Source organism: Falco biarmicus, chromosome 8, assembly GCF_023638135.1.
Source record: "Falco biarmicus isolate bFalBia1 chromosome 8, bFalBia1.pri, whole genome shotgun sequence".
Taxonomy (NCBI): Eukaryota; Metazoa; Chordata; class Aves; order Falconiformes; family Falconidae; genus Falco; species Falco biarmicus.
This window is the reverse complement of record NC_079295.1, coordinates 59179924-59199524: the sequence shown is the minus strand read 5'-3', so window position 1 is coordinate 59199524 and position 19601 is coordinate 59179924. Positions and strand designations below refer to the sequence as shown.

Below are 19601 nucleotides of genomic sequence, written 5' to 3'. Positions count from 1 at the left end.
TCTTTTCCCTCACGTGCTTGACTGGTATGGCCTTTCTATAGCAAAAGTCAGATAAAGCATAATTGCAGTCATTTCTGCACATGGAATTATGAATCATTCCAGTGACTTGAGAATCTAAGCTGTTAATAGGCTAAAAAAATTTTTTTGTTTATCTTTTTTTGATTGTTTTCTTTCTGCATTATAATTAAGCATGAATATATATTAATATATTACACTGCTTGGATTGCAGCTGGAACAATCCAAACCTTTCTATGCTGTAAAACTAACCCCCACCCTGCGCTCGGCAGATCAAGAGCTTTTTTCCTCCTCCCTGTGCCAGTTATCATCAGTTCACATGATTAGAAGTCCCTCCCAGCCCCCCTCCCCCTTTTTTTTTAGTAGATATTGCCACATTCTTAAATTCATGCATTGCTGCATTGCTATTGCACATATATAAAGGATTGCTCACTCCCTCCCAGCTGCTCCCCTTCCCTCACTGGTTGTGCACATCCTCTCTGCGGACGATCTTGTAGATGATCCAGTAGAAAATGTTGAAGATGAGGAATGCCATCGGGAAGCCGATGCGTGAGATCTTGTCGATCTTCTTGGCTCGCTGAATGAAGAGCTTTCGCATCTCCTCAGGGGAGCGGGATGGTGGGGGAACGGGGTTGGCTGTGTTGTTGTTGTTGGCGCCCTTGACGGAGATGCCATCCTTGGCTTGCAGGCAAGCTGGTCCCATCCCGTAGGCAGTGAAGTTGAACCTGCCTTCAGCAGCTTCATCCTCCTGAAACAGATTCAGCATGGGACTCTACTTAAAATGAGATATAGACAGTGCACCCTCGCTATAAGGCTCTCCGCTGACAGCTTCCTGCTCTGCAAGGGGAAAGACGCCCTGACCTCAGCGCCCTTGGACAAACCCTCTGCTCTTGGGAGACCAGCCTTATAGAGGGGTGCCAGCTGTATGATGCACAGATGCAAATCAGGGGATCCAGGCACCCCATGCAGAACAGGACTGACTTCCACCCCATTGGGGTCTTTGACATACTTGAAGGGTTTATGATACTGCTTTCATTTTTCCAATTGCATCCCCTGTTTTGCTTCTGCCTCTCCCTCCCCCCTGTTCCCATCAGCACCTTCTTTGCTTTGCCTGTGCTGTACCAGCTTGCCCAGAAGGAGTGGGCTCCATGTAACTCACGTAGCCGAAGCCACAGTGTGAGACTTCCTACAGAGTTACATGGACGTGCAGGCGCCGAGACCTGTCCAGGAAAAGACCTCTGCAGGCAGCGTGCAGCCAGCCCTCCGCTTGCCCACCCATGGGACCCCCGAGCCCCACGGCCTCTCCCCACAAACCCTCTCTTAGGGGAGGAGCAGGGGAGTGTCCTTCTGCAGGTCGATAGTAAGCAGTGGCTTCTGGTGCTAATTCCAATTATTGAGCAAAAAAAATAAATTTATTTTCCAGTCTAAAGGCAAATGCTATCGCTGTTTTTTGGTGGAGGCCTTGCAGGTCAGAATGATTTTGCCCTGTTTTATTGAACACAGGGATGCAATCACAGGGGAAACCAAGTCTGACCAAAGTAATACAACCAGTGAGTTGCAGAGGCAGGGTCAGAAACCCAAGTCTCTTGACCACAGGTCACCAAGGCTAATTGTTAGACCAGTGGCACTAATTAACTGTCACAGAGGCTGATCCATGCTGTGTCCCCCGGCACTGACCTACCGACCCCCTCCCTTGTAACCCGCCTGCCTGCCGTGCCCTGCTGCCCCTTCCCCTCTCCTTTGCAGAGTGTCTTTTCTGGATGGCCCCTGTACCGAGCGGGTAGCTGCGTGGGATGGAGGCACTGGGCTGAGGGTCTGGGGTGGAGGAGCAGACAGGACAGCACGCTGGCATAGCTGAGCAAAGCAAAACAAGTCAAATAAAATCACACCTTTTTTTTTTTTTTTTTTTTTTTGCGGGGGGGGGAGGCTTTTTTTGTGAGAGTGGCAAGCTGGTGAGTTGTGTGACCTACCAGCAGGCTGCTTTGTTTCAAAGTCCTGGCTGAGACAATTTTGGAGGCCTTTGAATTAATTCTTCCCTGCTCTGATTGCACCCTTTTTGTGTATCTCTAGTCCTTGGCACCTGAGACGTGACAATCCTTAAGTGTCTTTGCCTCCTACCAGTGCCTCTGTGAGCACTGTGTGCACTGGCTGGGGATGCTGAGGGACCAAAAATTAGGACCCAGCTGCTCTCAGGGCTGGATGAGTCGAGATGCTGAACATCTAGTAAGAGGTGCTTTGTGAGCTGGGATTCAAGGTTCAGAGAAACTCTGTTCTTGCCTCTCTTGGTGATAATTTTTGAGTTAAAAGGCTGATTTTCTGATGGTGGGCAATGCAGCTGTTCTAATTCTTAGGTGGCCAGGACCTGCGATGTGGATGAGACATTGGCCGTGAGGGTCGATGGGGACCTTGAGGCGTACAGGGCTGCAGGGGCCACTTCTGACCGTCGCACTGCCTGGCAGTCTGGTGGATGCCTGCAGCCACACTGCCAGCTCCTGCCAAGCCTGCGGGCAGGTGGCACAGAGCCAGGCAGGAGCCCCGGGCTGTGTTGGGGGCTGCGCCTGCAGGGCAGCAGGTCACCGGCATCCCTCGGTGCTGGGCCATCAGGGAGAGTTTTGCAAAGGTCCCTCTCATCCCTAACTTCTCCCCCTTTCCTTAACTGGACTCCTTTGTGCAGCTGATTATGCGTGTATGGGCTGCGAAAGCCTGGCTTTCTGAGATGCTCAGAGTTTACAGACCTTCTCATCACCTGTATGATGGGAGTTCGGGGAAAACTATATCTGCTCTTCTCTGCTTGCACAAACACGTGCACTGACATGTGTCTGGTTTAGCCTAAATCACTTAATTCCCTAACTCACTGCGTTTCTTTCTCTTCTCATTGCTGAGGGGTCACTGGCTGTTTTCTGTCGCCGATTTTTTTTGTGTGAGTGCCCTACTGAGGAACGAGCAGCTAGCGGTGCCTCTTTCGAGGTGCCATATCAAAGGAGAAAGGCAAAGACATCACCAGCCACACTGGGCTGGGTCTCCAAATACACTCCAAGTGGGTCTGATGATGGGGTCATATTAACCAGACGGGGCCATACCTCAAAGGGACAGTAACTCTCCCTTGTCACAGTCCCTACATCTCCCCATGCCAGGACCTGTCTGCCCCAGTAAATCCAGACAGAATAATGGGTTCTGAGAGAGCTGCCTAGTTGATCTTTCCAGTCCAATCCTCGCCCTCCTTCCAGCGGAAAGGAGGTAAGAGGTGGCTCAGAAATGGAAAGGGCCAGTTGAAACCTGGCAACAGATATTTATTGATTTGATTTTTTTTTTTTTTTTCCTTAGAGAGAAAGAAAGACTTTTAATGAGAATCAGCTAGCACCTTGCATCTAACTCTGAGAAAAGCAAAAACCAGATTTGTCTGGGTTCACTTGTATTAATGCCAGACCAGGGCACATTGTCTGGTGCATTGAGCTGTGAAGAGTGGCTGGTAGGTTTTGGTTTGGGCAGACCTGATAAATGTGAGCATGGGCTGGTACTACCCCCAGCTGCCTCCACCAGCATGGACCACTGCTGCATCTTGCTTGTTTTTAGCCTGGCATGTCCTGCCTAAACCAGGTAGAGCTACCCAAACAATTCAGGACATCAGGACAGAGCAATTAGGTTCTTTGGCAGCTGCAGTAACCAATTTGCATATTTGTAGTCAGCTCCTTGTTTTCTGATGAGCCTGCGAACCTTGTTCATTTTGCTTTTGCAACTGTTTTTGTTTATGCTTTGTTCCATTTAAATTGCTGTGAGATTGGGCAGGGATTGTAATAGCAGCCTTGTGTTCAGTGGAACATCTCTGTCAAATATATTTTAAACTCATCTGTATATTAGTGGCTTTTTTCTCCTTATTGTTTTATTAACAGACTCATCTGCATACAACAGCACAGATCCAGAGACAGAATGCCGGAATCCAGGTGAAGAGATAAAAGCACTATGAGGCACCCGTGTTGGGTGGTTTTGGCTTTGGCTCTGTTAAGCATACTGCATCTTCCGAACCAAAACGGCCTCAGCTGATTTTGAGGTGGCAGGGTCTCGCTCTGGCCAGAGAAAAATCAATGGGTGCTGATGGTCTCATCTGTTACTTCTTTTCCTTTGCATTGATCCAACACTTTTCATCCCTGGTCCTGACTCGGTGGGGACAAGTGAACAATTCTGTCCTGTTTTGCTGGTAGGACAAGTGAAGCAGAGAGAGATGTACAAAGGGGCAGGGTTTCCTGCTCCTTAGCCCCACTGCCTCCTGGCACGGTGGCAGTTCTGCAGGCACGCACTGTGGACAGCTGTAGGATGGGTTAGAGCCTGGGAAAGACTTTTAATGGCTGGGACAGTGAAGAAGTGGAATGGGGGTCTTTGGATGGGATGGATCATGGAGGGCTCTTAAAAATATAGTGTAGATAAATACCTAAGAGGAATATTTTAGGCAGAGCTCAGTGGTCTCCTAGAGGCTTTCTTGAGATTCCCATCAGCAAAATATTCTATGGTGTGGGTTGTTTTTTTTTTCTTAGCAAATTCACTGTTTTTTTAATGCTACCTTGAGGGCAGTCTTTCAGGCTTGGTGCTGAAAATTTGATACCCCCTATCTGATTCTGCTAGTTAATCAAGGATAACTTTTAAGCGCCTTTGGTCTTGTGATCACAATCACCTTTACATTTCTTTCTAGTGCATCCTGTGGGGTGAAATCTTTGCTGTGGTACCTTGAAAAAAAAAAAAAAAAAAGCTAGTAGAGTCCAGGCTGCAGGATATGCATGTTTGTATGTATGTATGTAATGCATGCCTGCCCGGATTGGCATCAGTCATGGCGAGTAAGCATGGAGCGAGGCTAAGGCTGAGCATAATGCTCTTTCCTTCTGAGAGGAATTTGCAGTCTGTCTGAGAAGCAGATGCTTTTCAACACGGAGATGACAGAATCAAAAGAGGTGTCACTTACCTCCGGGCAAATGTAGGCTGTCTGTCTTGTTGGGGGATGCTGTTCTGTGATAGACATCCCTCACACCTCCCTGCCTGCCTCCCCCCAGCCCTTGCTGTGTCTTCTGAAGAGAAAAACTCAGACCAGAATACTGCTGTGTGAAAATTGTTCTGTGGAGAGCAACCCTTTTGGCTTAGCTAATAAAAACCGGCTTGCTAGACCCCTGGGGTCAGCAGACCGTTAGAAGAAACAGAATTCATTGAGGTAGCCTTGCTTTTTGGTGTGTGACCCTCCTTAACATCTGACTGTACATGGAGGACTTCTCTGGGAGCTAGTGGCTGGGTTCAGCTGACTGTGTAGTGATGTTGTGCTGGGACAGATTCCAGCCATGTCCTTCATGCTTTATGTATTACCTTATGATGCCTCCTCTTCCTTCTGAACCTGAGCAGCTCTTTGTGCTGCCGAGACACGAAGTTGACAGCAGCATACTCTAGAAGTGCAGAGAACACAAACAGCAAGCACACAGCCATCCAGATGTCTATGGCCTTCACATAGGATACCTAGAATTCAGAGAGAGAGACTGAGATGGGGTGGCTTCTTTACCCAAATGCCTTTTGGCTTGCATTTTACATGTTACTCCCAAGGTCTTTGGATGGAGTTGGTCAAGCCATGATATGGTTGACATCTACTCTTGGATATGAAAAGCTAGTTCATTTAACATGAATGTCTTATCAGGCCACTGAAACTGCTCCAGGGTTCTTAAATAGCAATAATTCCACAGTTTTTAATTTATCCAGGTCTTGACCATGATGGTTTATATACAAAGAAAATAGTAATGCAATCTGATAATACCAGAAGCCCTTCATAACAGGTATATTCAGTACTATTATAAAAGTATGATGGTCAAGTGAATAAAAAGCTTGAATGTAGAGTGAATATCCATGTGTGGTTGTCGCAGGGGTTTGTAAGGTACACAGCTGCTCGGAGATGTGGTGGATCTTGGGATGAGTGCTGAATCTTAGAGGAAGTTTTGCTGCTAGTCATAGAAACTCTACTGAAATTTTTACAGGAGGGGACTGCAATTTGTTCTGCTTGCCCTTAAATTGGAATAGTGCAATGGCAACAGAATGCCTCTTGTGTTGAGCAAGAGGATCTGTGTGGTGACTAACTTATGTACTGTCCCCAGAAAAGTGAGTATCTTGCCCCTCTGTGAAGGTGTGCTCCCTACCTTGGGCAGTGATGCTCGGGAACCAGAGCTCTGCGTGGTCATAGTGAGCACTGTGGTGATCCCCAGGCCAACACGAGCAGGTGCAGCATCCATATTGATCCAGAAGGAGATCCAGGACAGAATGACAATAAGGAGGCTGGGGATGTACATCTGGATCAAGTAATAGCCCATCTGCCGCTCCAGGTGGAAACGAGCTTCTATACATGTGAACTTGCCTGAGAAGGATGGGAGGTACGTGGAAGATTACTGATAAGGCACAGCGAGCCTTCTGGTTTCAGCTATGGTCTGGGGACTTCCCTTGCATTGCCTAGAACCAGAGCCTTGTTAGAGAAGGAAATTAACAGCTGCTGCCCAGTTCTGAAAAACGAATGTACAACATCAACATAGCAAGGAAAGCTCATGGCAGTGTGTCCTTTGTCACTTAAATTTCACCGGCCCCCTTGCATCAAAGACAAAAGATGCTGGGAGAGGTGGTCCAGGCCAAACACCCTTGAACTGATGCAGAAGTTACTGGGGATGAGAGGGTTCCACACATTTGTGTCTATTAGCTTTTTATTGGCTATATATGTGTATATTTACTGGCAACACATCTATGTGTATTTATATGTACGTTGTCCTTAGATGTGTAGGACAAGGCTTGCATCATTAGAGTGCCATCAGACAGGAAGAGACTCTGGCAAATGCGTAGTCCTGAATTCCTCTCTAATGAACCCAGAAGCTCAGAGTAAACACTGACCTGTGTTGTAGTGCTTTGTGCAGTATCTCAAGTCTTTTTCTTCTTTGAGGATAAACTGAGGCAATGTCAGCCCATCGGCAACTTGCACGGCTCCTTTTTCTTGCCACTCAAATATGAGATCATTCATTGTATAACCAACTGTTGAGAGGAGGGGAGAAATACCACGTGAAACATATTAAATACTGATCTGGACTTGTAGAACAGAGCTATGCTTGGAGGCAGGGGCTTATCCTGGCCTTTCTTGGCAATGCTGTAATGAATGGGATTTAGATTGAGGCAAAACTGCTTGTGCATGTGATAAAAGCTAGGGTAATGACCTGTGCTGGAGCTGTGGTGGTGTGCAATGAATTGTCTGCAATAAATCACTTTTCTTGAATTTGGCTTGTTGAGCTGTTTGCTGCTTTTTTCAGACCTGACCTCTTTTTCTGAAAGAAGCTGCTCATCATCTTTCCCTCCTTTGGGATAAGCAAGATGTACAAGGGGCAAATGTTCATCCAGAGAGAAAAAATCCCATTTGCAGCTGAAAGCACTTTCACCTTTCTCCTTCAAAGTGAAAGGCCAATGCAAATACAAGCAAGCCAGGGCTCCTCTTGTGGGATCTTTTAAGGTTTGGCTTCTCTAGGAAATGTCATGTGTGCTGAATGAATGGAAAATCCTGAGCAGGTGGTTCTTGAGCAAGCCTTCAGTGAAGGCTGAACAGGGAATGGGTTGCAGCTGGGGAGGGAGATGGCAGGGGAGAGGGAAAAGACATCATCTCCTCTCCAAAATGCACAACTCACAGCTTTCTAACTGCATGATGCACGTCTGTACGTCCATGGGGAAGTTCTTCAGGTCCATGGGGCAGGCCAGAGTCAGCGTGATCCTGAGGAGAGAAGACAGTACAGGAGAATGCCAAACAGTTTGTGGTAATGGTGAAGGGATGAACCCTCTTGGACATCCAGTGTTGTAAACAGGCTGATACCTTGCCCGAGACAGACGGGTGTGCTGCGGGAACAGCTGATCGTTCACCTCTTTCCTGCCTGTGGGGTTGGAAAGCATCAGAAATGCCGAGCATTTGTGTCTGTGATACAGTTCCCAGCAGAGTCACCTGCTGCAGATGGTGTTTCATTGCCATGTTGTTTTGGACTGTGCAGAACAAAGAGTTCCCACACCAGACAGTTTTGCCACTTTGGTCTCCAATTCTTGCCTCAGGCTTGCAACAATCTGGATTAGCAGCAAGCCCAAACCCATTCTCTGGACCCCCCAGATGCATTTCTAGAGATTGGAACCCTTTGAACAGAATAGTTCTCTGTCAGAAAAAAATCTGAAATTTGGTCAAGATCACATGTTGCTGTGGGGGAAAAGAGAGACTTTGGCAGGATTTTCTGCAGGAAAAATGCCCTGTGGTAAGTCAATACGAACCTGTGTCTCTTCCTGAATTCCTGCTGTGCCTCTTGACACGTCTGCTTTTGTCTCTCAAGCTCCATTTCCCACTAGGTGCAGACTGCATTTTCTGGGGTGTATTGCTGTGCTGCACTAAACCATGATCTATGCTCAAAATATTTGCTTGGTTCAACAAGCTGATATGAAATGATTTGTTTCACATAGCTAGACTTGTGTTATGGGGTTTGGTAATACTGAAAATGCTGTTCCCTGAAGTGTTTAGGTTTTTCAGCTTTTTGCCTTTGTGTAGAAATAGTGGAATTTCCTGGGGGACAGGAATTGAAATTTTCTATCATCAGACCTACAAGAGACTTAGCAGGAGGGAAAGATATTTTTTAACTTCCTTATGTTGGAAGAAGATATCTGCGTGAGTTTAGAGGCATGGTGGGACAGAAGATGTGGCAGTAGAAAGAATCGACCTGTTCAAGCTTCCTCTTAATGAAAGCAACTGCATTTTCTGTGTTTAAACAAACACCTTACTAGAAAAGCATCACCACTAGCCTTTACCCACTTTATTTTTCTCATTGCATCTCTGGCAGGGAACTCCATCTCTGATCAATCAGAAAGACAAGCCTTCAACTACATCTTCAGACAAGTCCCTTGAGAAGAATGTACTTGGAAGTATCTGCCAGATGTGAAACAGGGGTGACTGTGGCTACAACGAGGTCACGAGATGCTGAGCAAACGCTGGACAAGTGCATGCTGAGAAAGGATCAGAGAGTGAAATCCTCAAAGGTGATTTTGGGTGAATGGGCTGAGTCTTGGGTCCACGGGACAAAGTCCACCTTATTGTAAGTGCCTTGATTCAAGTCTGACTGTTGCAAATAGTTGTAGCAAAGAGCCAGTTACAAAATGGCAGAGACTTTAGATGGAAACTTTTTTTAAAAAGGGAAAGACTATTACTCCTTTTGGAAACTCTTCGCATTTGCATTGTGCCCTTCCATCACGAATGTCCTCTTTCTTTTTGATTTTCATAGGAAAATGTTCTTAAAAAGAAACCAACATTTTCATTTGGAGATGAGGGAGAGAGGAAAGTTCTTTTTAGAAAACAAGAACTGAAGTGTTTTCAACTTTTGCCTGGAAAAAGGTGATCAGCTCAGCCACCTTGCTCCATGTCCCCTGCTGAGTCTTTGCTCTGTTTTGCTGAGCAGCCCCAGGGCTGGGGTGACCCAGTATTCCCTGTCTGTGCTCCTGCAAACACACCTGGAACGGGACTCTGTGCCATGCTCTCTGCCAGGTTGCTGGTGGCAGTTTTATTACCTGCCTTTTTTTTAGAAATTAAGAAATGTGAGGTTTCCATGTTCAGCCAACGAGCATGGCAATTCTCGTACTGTTTCAGTCATGAGGGCGCCGGTCCTTGGGCTGGAACCACCTTGATGTTTGATGGATGCTGTCTACATTGCAGCATTAAGCTGTTCATTTTCTGTTTTACAGCTCTGTGCTGCTTTTTCTTCCCCATGGCTACCACTGGGAGCTGCAGTGTGAGATGGGGTGTGTGTACCTTATGCAAATTTACATTATACATGAGGTGGAAAAGTCTGTGAGATAGAGTTAAATTTCCTTCTTTAAGCTCATGAAGTTTGATCTTTATGCCATTGGTTTAAAATAAAGAGTAGATGGGCTTGGAAGTGAAGGTGGAGGATTGGACTGATTTCCTGTGGGAAATTCAGTACAATTAGTTCAGCTTCACTGATGGATTCTTGTGGCTAGTGATAAAGGGATAAATGGGAATAGTTATGCGGAGGCAAAACCACGGAGCTCTGTTTAGCAGTTTCCCTAATCTCTTGTCAGGAAATGCTGCAGCTTTCAAAACATAGTTTTCATGGACTTCTACTAGTTTCCACATAGTGCAGCTAGTTTTAGGCTTGTGCTAGTATAATATCTCAAGTAATTTTACAGTAGGGATGTTAAGGAATCTACTAGTGAGGAGCAGAAGTCCTTGGACTGAGAAAGCTAGAGATGAGCTAGACTCCTTCCCAGACCAACCCTCTGTCTCAATATGCTTTGACTAACACCTTCCTGGTTATTCCTTTACTACCTGTTGTGGAAGCACCTGCAAGTGGTGACCATGTGGCTGAAGTACCGACATCCTTCTGCTCCAGCAGATTCAGCTACTGATGTAAGGAGGCAGTTCCCAGACTCTCCTTTTCACTCAAGTTTTTTCCCTCCCTTCTCCAAATGAAACTTTCTGAAAATACATTTCCTGGTGTAGCTTTGTCTTAGCAGGTCTTGAAGGCAGGGGTGCCTGGGGGTATGGAAGTACCCTTAGCTGTGCAGTGGCCTCTGCTGTCCCAGGGGCAGCCCAGCCCATGGTGTGCGATCTCAGTGCCTTTCAGAAGCACCGTCCTTCTCAAGATCCTGACTTCTAGAGGGGGGCATGGGGCACAGGAAAATTTATCTCTCTCTCTGGCTCTTCATTGGTGTGGGACAGAGTACTGCCAGGCTGCCCAGTCCTTTGGGATGGGTGTCTTCTTATTTAAAGATGATGAAAAATAATGGTGTTTCTTGTGTTTTCTGTCAAAGGGAAGCTACTAATGCAAAATTAGGACTTGAAGCTCAGGTAGCTGGTGGTGCTTTCTCAGAAGGATTCCACACTTCTGCCAACCTCTTCTTGAGGTGGCTGGAGAAAGACCTCTTCACTTACAGCACATAACTCTGCTCCCATAAGGACATGCTTAGACATGCAAACAGGGAACTGCACCTTGCTGCTCTTAAGCACAGGTTAATGTTGGATATAAAGGTGCAGATGAAGGAGGTGCTTAGGGACCTCTTTCTTTCTTTTAGCTTGTGTAGCTGAATTTAATTAAAAAACCCCAAACAAACAATATTTGTTAGGGAAATAAGGCTGTGTTTCACTTTTCAGTGCTTTTTGCGTGAAGGAATCTGCCCCAGAAGGAGGATGAAACACTGGCACAGGCTGCCCACAGAAGTCATGGGCACCATCTGTGGGGTATTTTGATTTGGCCAAAGCCACACCTGACCTGATCTGTTGTCAATCATCAGGATGAGGTTGCATGGGAGACCTCCAGAGATCTATTCCCACCACATTGCTATGACACTGCTAATTGTATGAACTCCCTAAAAAAAAACCCACCTCAATTTCTTTTATCCAACAGCATGTTCAAAGCCTTCACTTTCTCTTTTTAGGCTTGCACAGTGGGAGTTTAGCTCTGCCCACCCCTACCTTGGTGGAGTCTTCCCATTGAGTTACCTCACCTGATGCTGTAGAGGACGTTGCCATTTCTGGAGATCCTCAGAAGCTTGTTGTCTGTTGTAATCTCATGGAAATGTGCCCCTTTCTCATTAGCAAAGAACAAGTCAGGCTTCCAGATGGAGTCCAGCATAGAGGGGTCCAGGTCCAGGGAGTCATCAGGGTATTCGTTGTACGCCAACCGTGGGTCATTCCACTGCTGTCGCAGGAAGATGTTCACCCTGTAATCCTGCAGAGTGGGAGCAGAGACATGCAGGTAGTGCTGAAAATGCTGAAAACTGGCAAGCATGTACTAAAATCATTCTCAAAACCAAACCACGTCTAGGCCTACATTCCCAAGCTATGGCCATCCTTGTTGGCGTTATTTCTCAAGGAGCTGTTGCTAATCTTTAGCTCTGTAGCTTACAGCTATCTCATAACATGAGCAGATGCCTATCCTTGCATCCCTCTGTCACAGCAATTGTCAGCTGTGTGTGAAGTGTCAGGACCTCTAGTGTGAACCCCGCGGCTGCAGAAGTGATGTTCAGCTGCAGAGGCTGTGAGGGCTGGTGGCAGCATGGTAACTGCTGCAGAGGATTAAGGGGAAAGGAGGCCAGAGCCAACTCCCTTTCAGTGCTGAACAAGCCCATATTGTGACAATCTATGGTTCCTCCAGATTTGTGAAAGGAAAAGACACAGTGAGACAGGCTGTCCATGGGAGAGGCATTCCCTGTGTGTCTGCTCATACAAGGGTAACTCGGATGAACGGATGGGAGCAGCTGCCCTTGGTGAGAGTGTGTGAACATGAGAGGGATGTGCACGAAGTCTGCTCTCCTAATCCTGAGCGAGTGTTCTGGGTTACCCTCTCTAATGTCAAAATGCCAGAAATGCTACAGATTTTATAGGATGGCCATCTTCTTTAACTGAAGCTAGTCCCCCAGCGCTAAGGAAAACTTCATCTGCCTCATAACCATGTGTCTTACAGCTCCCCTGAGTTCCCCAGGCCAAGGTTGGCTGCTGAGGTCAAGCTTAGACACTCTCCTGGACAATTAAAAGCCGTTTCTGTTCTCCCTGTCTGACCAAGAGCTTCCCAGGGTGATCTGCATGCCCCTTTTCTGCTGACTTTCACATAAGAAAGTGAGCCAACATATTGAAATGGGGAGAGGACGTGCCAGTTGTCAGGAGAGGGATAAAAGCTCCCTGTCCATAAATTAATTGACATTTTCTAAGTATAGAGGCAGACTGTGTCTGAAGAGCAGCATATAATTTCACTGCCCTGGCCCAAACTAATAGTTGCTATCATGATTAAGGGTTTCTTTGGTGCCTTTCTAATACTAATGTACTTTGAAGACTTTTATTAAGAGATGCTTAATGGAGGGTGTCTGACGTGCTTGACAGTATCTAATACCTGCTGCAGGCACTAGGACATTGCTTTCAGTGAGACCTTCTGGCACCTCTGAGGGGATCTCCCTGACTCTGCCTCAGGTCTGTTCTTTCCATCTGGAGAACACAAAGCTCTGGAGTTGAAGGGTGCATGTGGATGGGAGTCCTTCTGATGTTGCTGCCTCAGGTGCTTGCTGGAGTATGAACCTACAGCCTCTTGTCCAGGAGGACATGACTCTTGTGGAGTCCAGTCACAGTGTAGGGCTGGGTGAGGATTGTGTCTTGGGTACCTTGTGCTTTGGATGGGGCAGTTCATGGCCAAGCCCATGGTCTAGAATCTGTTTCAGGCCACTTAGTGCCACCTTCATCCTCAGAGCACAGAAACTGCTAATGACAGTAATGACTGTGACAACAGCAAACGGACCAAAGACTTGAAGCTAAAAGGAGCAGACCTCTGAACATGAAAAAGAGTTGCGACACTCTCTTCTTCTGCTGATATTTCAAATGTCACCTTCGCAAGTCCTAGTGCATCCCTTTGACTTGATTACTCATCTCTCTTGACCCTGGATAATGTGTCTTGAGAAAACGCGAATAGCTGTGGACAGATAGGAACCAGGGTCTCAGTGCAGGACTAGCCAACCATGCAAACCTGAAAAGGGAAAGTGACCCCGAATTTCTGCTTCCCATGGCACACAACAGCTCCCTGAACTACTTGTATACTTCCAGTTCACCCTTTTCTGTGTGTAAGGATCTGCAGCCGTTGCAGTCAGGGGAAATCAACGTCGCTGACCTAATAGGTAGAAAGCAAAAGGTTGTTTTGCTTATTCAGCTACAAATAAGCTAGACGCTAGCAGGTCAGCTCCTGTTGGGGGCTTATGTCATGTACAACACAAATTAAACTCATGTTTGGAAGAAACTTCAGTGGTAGCTGCCCAGAAGTGTTCTCAGCCTGATGGAGTGTTGGAAGCTGGTGTGTGTGTGTGTGTGTGTGTGTGTGTCGGTGTGTGTGAAATGGAGCCAATCTCCCTACAGCAGCCTGTGTTGCCACAGATAAGCTTTGTTGCTGGAGTAAATTCACTGCTTCAGCTCCAAAAAATGCGGAAAGGGAAAGGTGAAGGAAAGGGAAAGGAAAGGGAAAGAAAGGGGAGGGTGAGAAGAGAGGTGTAGTGTGGTTTATGTTGCTACCACAACAGGTATAAGAGGCCATACACAGAAAGACTGCTATAATTCTTGTCATCATGATGAGGAATCTTAATCATGGCTTGTGGGGCAAATGAAAATTAACTTCTCACAATAGATGGCTGTAAGAAAGCCCCTCCTAACTCGTCTCCAGAGACCAAGTGCCCTGTACTCGTGTCCTGCATGGGAACAGCGCAGGGGCCTGTCATGGACATGTGGTGTGAGAGACTGAACTGCCTCTGTTCAGCGGTGTGGTGAGTAACTCTGGTGTATGCTACTCTTTGTGGTCTTTCTTTTGAGACAAGTGTTTGCAGTGGATATTTTTTGTTTTGGAATATGAACAGCTGAGCATTTATGCTGTGACATAAAAAGAGGCAAGGACAAAGAAATGTAATACATGCACTGAATGCAGTTCTCTGCCTTTGCCATTTTATGGCATTAGTATTTTACCTATCTCTGTGTGTATGTGCTTATGAAGATCTTCCTTCTCAGTGGGTTTGTTCCGCAGTCCTGGCCTGGCCACTGAGGATGGTTGTTTCCTCCCAGATACCTTTTCCCTTATGACAGATAGCTGAACGCACTGCACTATTGAAGCTGAACAGCCTTTTAGATGTCTTGTGCCCAGGCTTATTTGAATGTAAATGTAAAAACAAGCTGTAAACTGGACATGGCACTGCCTGAGGAGCCAGAAGAGGCATGGAGAACAAGTAGGGTATGTCTGGGGCTGTGATATAACCTAAGATAAGTGTTACAGTTTTCCGTACCAGCTAGAGGATCCTGTGTGTTGAAAGCTTTGTGCCTAGGCACTGCAGTCAAACTGAGAGGTGATGAGCCAAACCACTCATTTGTTGACTGTCTGGAGATATACAGTGTTTATTCTAGATGCTGTTGTATGACATTTTTATTAGCATCAACAAGAAGTCCTAAATTATTCCTAAATGATGGACAGAATGGACCAATTTCTGATGTGGACTTTCAAGGAGAGAAAAAAAAGGTCTTACTGGGGCTGAAAATTCAGCAAAAGAAATGTCTTTCTCCATATCCTTATTATCACTTGAGTTCCTCATTTGTGTGCCAATCACATTCAGACATTGATTATTTTGTGCAGCCTGCTCCTCTGGCTGGTTTGGGAGTGGAGAGCAGCAACTTTGTGTTGTGGAGGCATTCAGGAGCTTTGCAATCTGGCACAAAGGGATTTTACTCCCAAGGGGAAAATGACACAGGACAAGAAGAAAATAACTGAAGTGCTCAAAGTAGTTCAATTTGATAATGCTGAAATGAAATTCTGCTTAGTGACCTCACAAGGAGCCAATGAAACAGAAGATCAGTTTGAGACTTTTCCTTCCCAAGATACTCCAGTCTTGGCACCTGACGATGAGTAAGCTGATGAAGGCAGTGGCAGGCTGGCGGTCACGCTGGGAAGAGGGGATGGAGGCTGTCAGGGAACTCAGTAAGTTTCAATACCTGGCTCAGGGGTTCTGTCAGATGAGCCTCCTCACTGAATAGTTTTGTTGAGAGACTTCACTTTGATAAATTTACATTTTGTTGATGGAAAAAACAGGGCAGGGACTGAAGTCCTTCAGGAGGGGATTCTGTTATCCCACCTGGACAGCAGGGCACAAGGGGCTTTATTAGCATTGAGTTAATTCTTAAGAATGGGATTAAACACACTTTTAAGGCTAGCTGCCCTGCAAAGGAGCACTACAACTGGCTGATTTAAAAAAAACCAAACAAACTAAAACAAGCGACACCTGAAGCAGACTTTGGAAAGGTTAATAAGGGACCTTGTTACCTTGCCACAGCTGTAGCCAAGTAGCTAATTTGAAGCTTGATGTGAAAACCACAGCTGGGCCAAGTGGGGAGGTGCTATGGCCAGTAGTTGTGTTGGAGGTACTGTTGAGGAGGACATCCGCTGCTTGAGGAATGTAAGTTTGTGGTGAAAGCAGTAGTGCTTAATAGGTGTGGGGTTTTGTGCTGGAGCTTAAAGCAGCAGCTTTTGCTGGGTGTCTTTATAAAAGGGAGGGGAAAGTATGTCTTTCTGGGCTGAGGATGGAGCTGCTGATGAGTGGGCTGTAGCCAGCGTCCTGCGTTTCAAAATTAGGAGTATAGTAGTATGGTCTTTTTCTTTGGTTTGTAGGTTTTTTTATTTGTGTCCTTGTATTTGAGTTGTGTAGCCCTGTTTCATGGGGTTTGGGTTTTTTTATTTCTTTTCTATTCAGCACAAATACAAACTTCAACCACATAGATAGCCAAAACACTGCAGGTCTAACGTTGAAACTGCAGCGGGCTGTGAGACGTGAAAACACTTTCATTTTGTGTCGTGTGACTTGTTAAACGCTTATCATCTCTGTGGGGCTGGTGGCTAGTTGTAAGAATGACTGACTGCAGAAAATTGAGCTCAAAACCTAGCCTTTGCTACAGGCTTTGTGTGTTGGTATTTACATTTTTCGCTGAACTTAGGGTGAGTGGGCCCAGTATTAAGCGTGTGACCCTTGCACTTCATCGGCTGCATTTGCTACCTACTGCGCTGTGGCTTGTGAGGCTGGAGTAAATTGTTGTCTGTTTTGCAGGGTGGTTTGTTACCTTGTTGGCAGTATTATATATAGGTGTCTCTGAACAAGTATTAAACATTCAGATAGTTGCATTCTCCAGCTTCTCCTGTCCTTAGGAGATGTTGGAGGACCAATTGTGGCTGTGTTCCAGCTGGCTGGAAGGTTACATTTGGTTTACTCTTTCCAGATGGGATAGTTATGGCATGAAAGCAGCAAAAATAAATTTGCATGTATACCCTGTGTCTAGGGGAGCCTGTGCTGGCTGTTTTGTGGTTTTCTTTGTTTTATGCTCTTGTTTGCTGCATGTGGGTCTTTTTTAAAACTTGAGACTGGAAGAGGTCATCTTAAGTGTTGAGTTCAGCTCCTAGCAACTTTAAGTGATGCCTTCACTGCATACAAAATGCTCCCAGCTGCCTAAGCCAGTGAGAAATCTATAAAATAGCAGCTTCCATTGGAAGAGAGATCAAGGGCATAGCTTAATTTGAAGTTTATTGTTACAGTAGGAAATTTGTGAGACTAATTGCTCAGATAATCCTACCAGTTGTTTCATGCTACAAAGAAAAGCCAAAGCTGGTGCAGTCTAGTCAAAACTAAGACCCTGTTCCCTAGATGCTTGACTTCTGTTTCATTTTGAATGAAGAATTTGTAGTTTTGCTTATAGGTTTCCTACTCTGGTATGGCTGGAGGGAAGGTGTTTATACTGTTGAAGAGCAAAAGGGGGCTTAACAGCTTGTGGTTGGGGGTTGTTTGGTGTTTTTAATAATAATAAAAAGCAGAGTGGATGCATCTTGCATTTGTCCTCTGGAATCCCTTGCTGTCGATGCACTATTGCAGTAATGCTTTGGGACAGAAGGAGGCTGGCTGCACTTGTCTGCGTGGTGTAGCTGGTAGTATCCTTCCCCTTGAAGCACTTGTTGGGTTCACAGAGACGTGTTCCCAGTCACAGGTTCCCTTGTCCTTAGAGCTGATTGCAAGTGAGGCTGATGGATGTAAGCTGTGAGTGCAATGTAACATAAATGTCCAATCAATTATGTGCACCACCGGAAGCTTTTATGTTAGGTCTCCAGTTCTGTGGGATCCTTAAAAGAGTTTACTTCCCTTGCTCTAAGTCAGCTGTGCTTTGGGGAATTTGGTTTGGTGAATGGCTCTATCTGCCTTTTTTTATTCCCTCTACCCTTGCAGCAGTTTTCAGGTCCCCATTTCTTGCCTTGTTCATCTTGAACCTTTGTGGGTCAGATAGCAGCTTTATGCCCACGCTAGGAATTCTGTGCCTTCTCTTGGCCCCAACTCATAATCCTCCTTTCTGAGGTTTGTAGACCCAAGTGGCTGCATCAAATACATTAGTTCTATTTTTCTGGGGTTTTTTTTCCTCTTCCTCTACCTTCCATGATGCCTTGAGCTGTGAGTGTTCACCTTCAATTTCTCTATTCCTCTGTATGATGGCCTCATGATTTACACCGATTTGTGAGATTCAGGCCATGTAAACTTAAATAGTAGCAGTGGTATTTGCTGTAGAAACTAACAGCCCCACTACAGAGATATTTTAAAGCCTTCTCTAATTGCATGTGTGGTATCTGTAAAAACATGTGACTTTTCTCCTGCAGGTAGTAGTGCAATAGTAACCAAATATAGGATGATGTAGTACTCAGAACCTGAACCTGGCCAGGCTTAGGGTGCCTAATGATGGGTGTCTAAACCATCATGTTGTTATTTCACTTTTCACTTCTGGCCATTAAAGCAGCTGGGGGAGTGTTACCATCATCAATCTTGGGGGTCAATAATGGACTAGTACTTTCTTTGGTAAAATGTTGAATTGCCTCTCCCTGCCCCAGCTTCCCCCTCTTGCTTAAATTCAAAGTAGTTGGGTCTCCCTCAAAATTCCCTTCATGGCAGGACTTCCTGCCCTTCCCAGGGCTGTGCTGGGGAGTTGACACTGCCTGTTTGACCTGCTGCATCCTCAAACAGTGGGGGGGGACTGGCTTCCCTGCAGAGTAAATCTCAAGTTAGCAAATCCCAAAGACTGCTCTAGCTTGCTGAGATCTCATTTTTAAATGTTTCAGTCCTTGTGTTTCTTGTATTCTTGTCAGTGTTTACAAGCAGTATTGCTGTCCCCAAAGAAGTGCATTATATTAGGCTGTGTGCAGTGCTGCGTCAGCTTGACATCTGGACTAGCTTGTCAGAGCTGGTTTGGGTATTTCTAGACAAAGCAATGTGCCCAGAGGGTGTTCTTGGGTTCCCATGGGAATTTTTTCTATGGAAGATAGACTATGAAATGAGTGGCATCTGGAGAGGATAGCGAATCCCTGCAGCATGTCTTAAAGGTGGACTGCATATCTCTCTCTCATGCTAGTCTATGCTAATTTTATGGAGCATTCTGCTTACAGGAATTCTCTGACATCTTTGTATGGTTGTTCTGATGCATCTTGTGATGTATGATAGGTATTGAAAACCATGTCATTGTAATGTGCTCTGTACGATGCACAGGGATCCTTTGTGGGCCTGCCCCTCTCCCTTGTGCTCTGGATAGTCTCTGCTAGATTGTTTAGGAATAAAATATTTATTGCCTGTAATACCAAAGGAGGTATCCAATAAAATAGTACATTAGGAACAGATGTGTATTTTTGGTTTTAGTTCTTTTTTTGCTTTATATATAAACGAATACACTTCTCAGCTATGAATTCTGACAAATTCTGCAATCCAAGTACAAAATGTGTTTATCTGTGCTTGAACAGAGTAACAGCTTTTTCTCTACTACCAGGATTGAACTGGCCCCAACCCCAAACATTTCCAGAAGAATGGTATAGTATCAGAAGAGACTTATAGTTCCAGATACAGAGCTATTGATGTCCTCTGACAGTGGTGTGCATGAGTAACTTGTTCAAGTCGAGGGGTGTGATCTGTATGTAAAGCCTACAATATCCTGCCTGAACACACAAAATGCCTGAAGCTGGAGTCTTGCATTCTTT

At 45.7% G+C, this 19601-nt stretch overlaps 1 protein-coding gene and 1 long non-coding RNA gene across 7 annotated transcripts in view; one reads left to right on the top strand and one right to left on the bottom strand.

The window, feature by feature from the left end:
* Window positions 1-19601, top strand: part of LOC130153505 (uncharacterized) — a 193618-nt gene that overhangs the window by 10069 nt on the left and 163948 nt on the right. For 3 of the 5 annotated variants that reach the window (XR_008823418.1, XR_008823415.1, XR_008823414.1), the window contains exons 2-4: window positions 3906-3956; window positions 4484-4519; window positions 8871-9122. This is a non-coding gene — a long non-coding RNA (uncharacterized LOC130153505). The remainder of the gene's footprint in view (window positions 1-3905; window positions 3957-4483; window positions 4520-8870; window positions 9123-19601) is intronic. The other 2 variants (XR_008823416.1, XR_008823417.1) reach the window with 2 other exon arrangements.
* The window catches only part of GLRA1 (glycine receptor alpha 1), a 40914-nt gene continuing 21690 nt past the window's right edge, over window positions 378-19601 (bottom strand). Inside the window, exons 4-9 of one of the 2 annotated variants that reach the window (XM_056348388.1) lie at window positions 11548-11771; window positions 7689-7771; window positions 6910-7047; window positions 6174-6388; window positions 5359-5505; window positions 378-787 (exon numbers count right to left, since the gene is read on the bottom strand). In XM_056348388.1, coding sequence (XP_056204363.1) covers window positions 473-787; window positions 5359-5505; window positions 6174-6388; window positions 6910-7047; window positions 7689-7771; window positions 11548-11771 — 1122 coding nt within the window. In that variant the 3' untranslated portion in view covers window positions 378-472. The remainder of the gene's footprint in view (window positions 788-5358; window positions 5506-6173; window positions 6389-6909; window positions 7048-7688; window positions 7772-11547; window positions 11772-19601) is intronic. The other variant, XM_056348389.1, reaches the window with a different exon arrangement.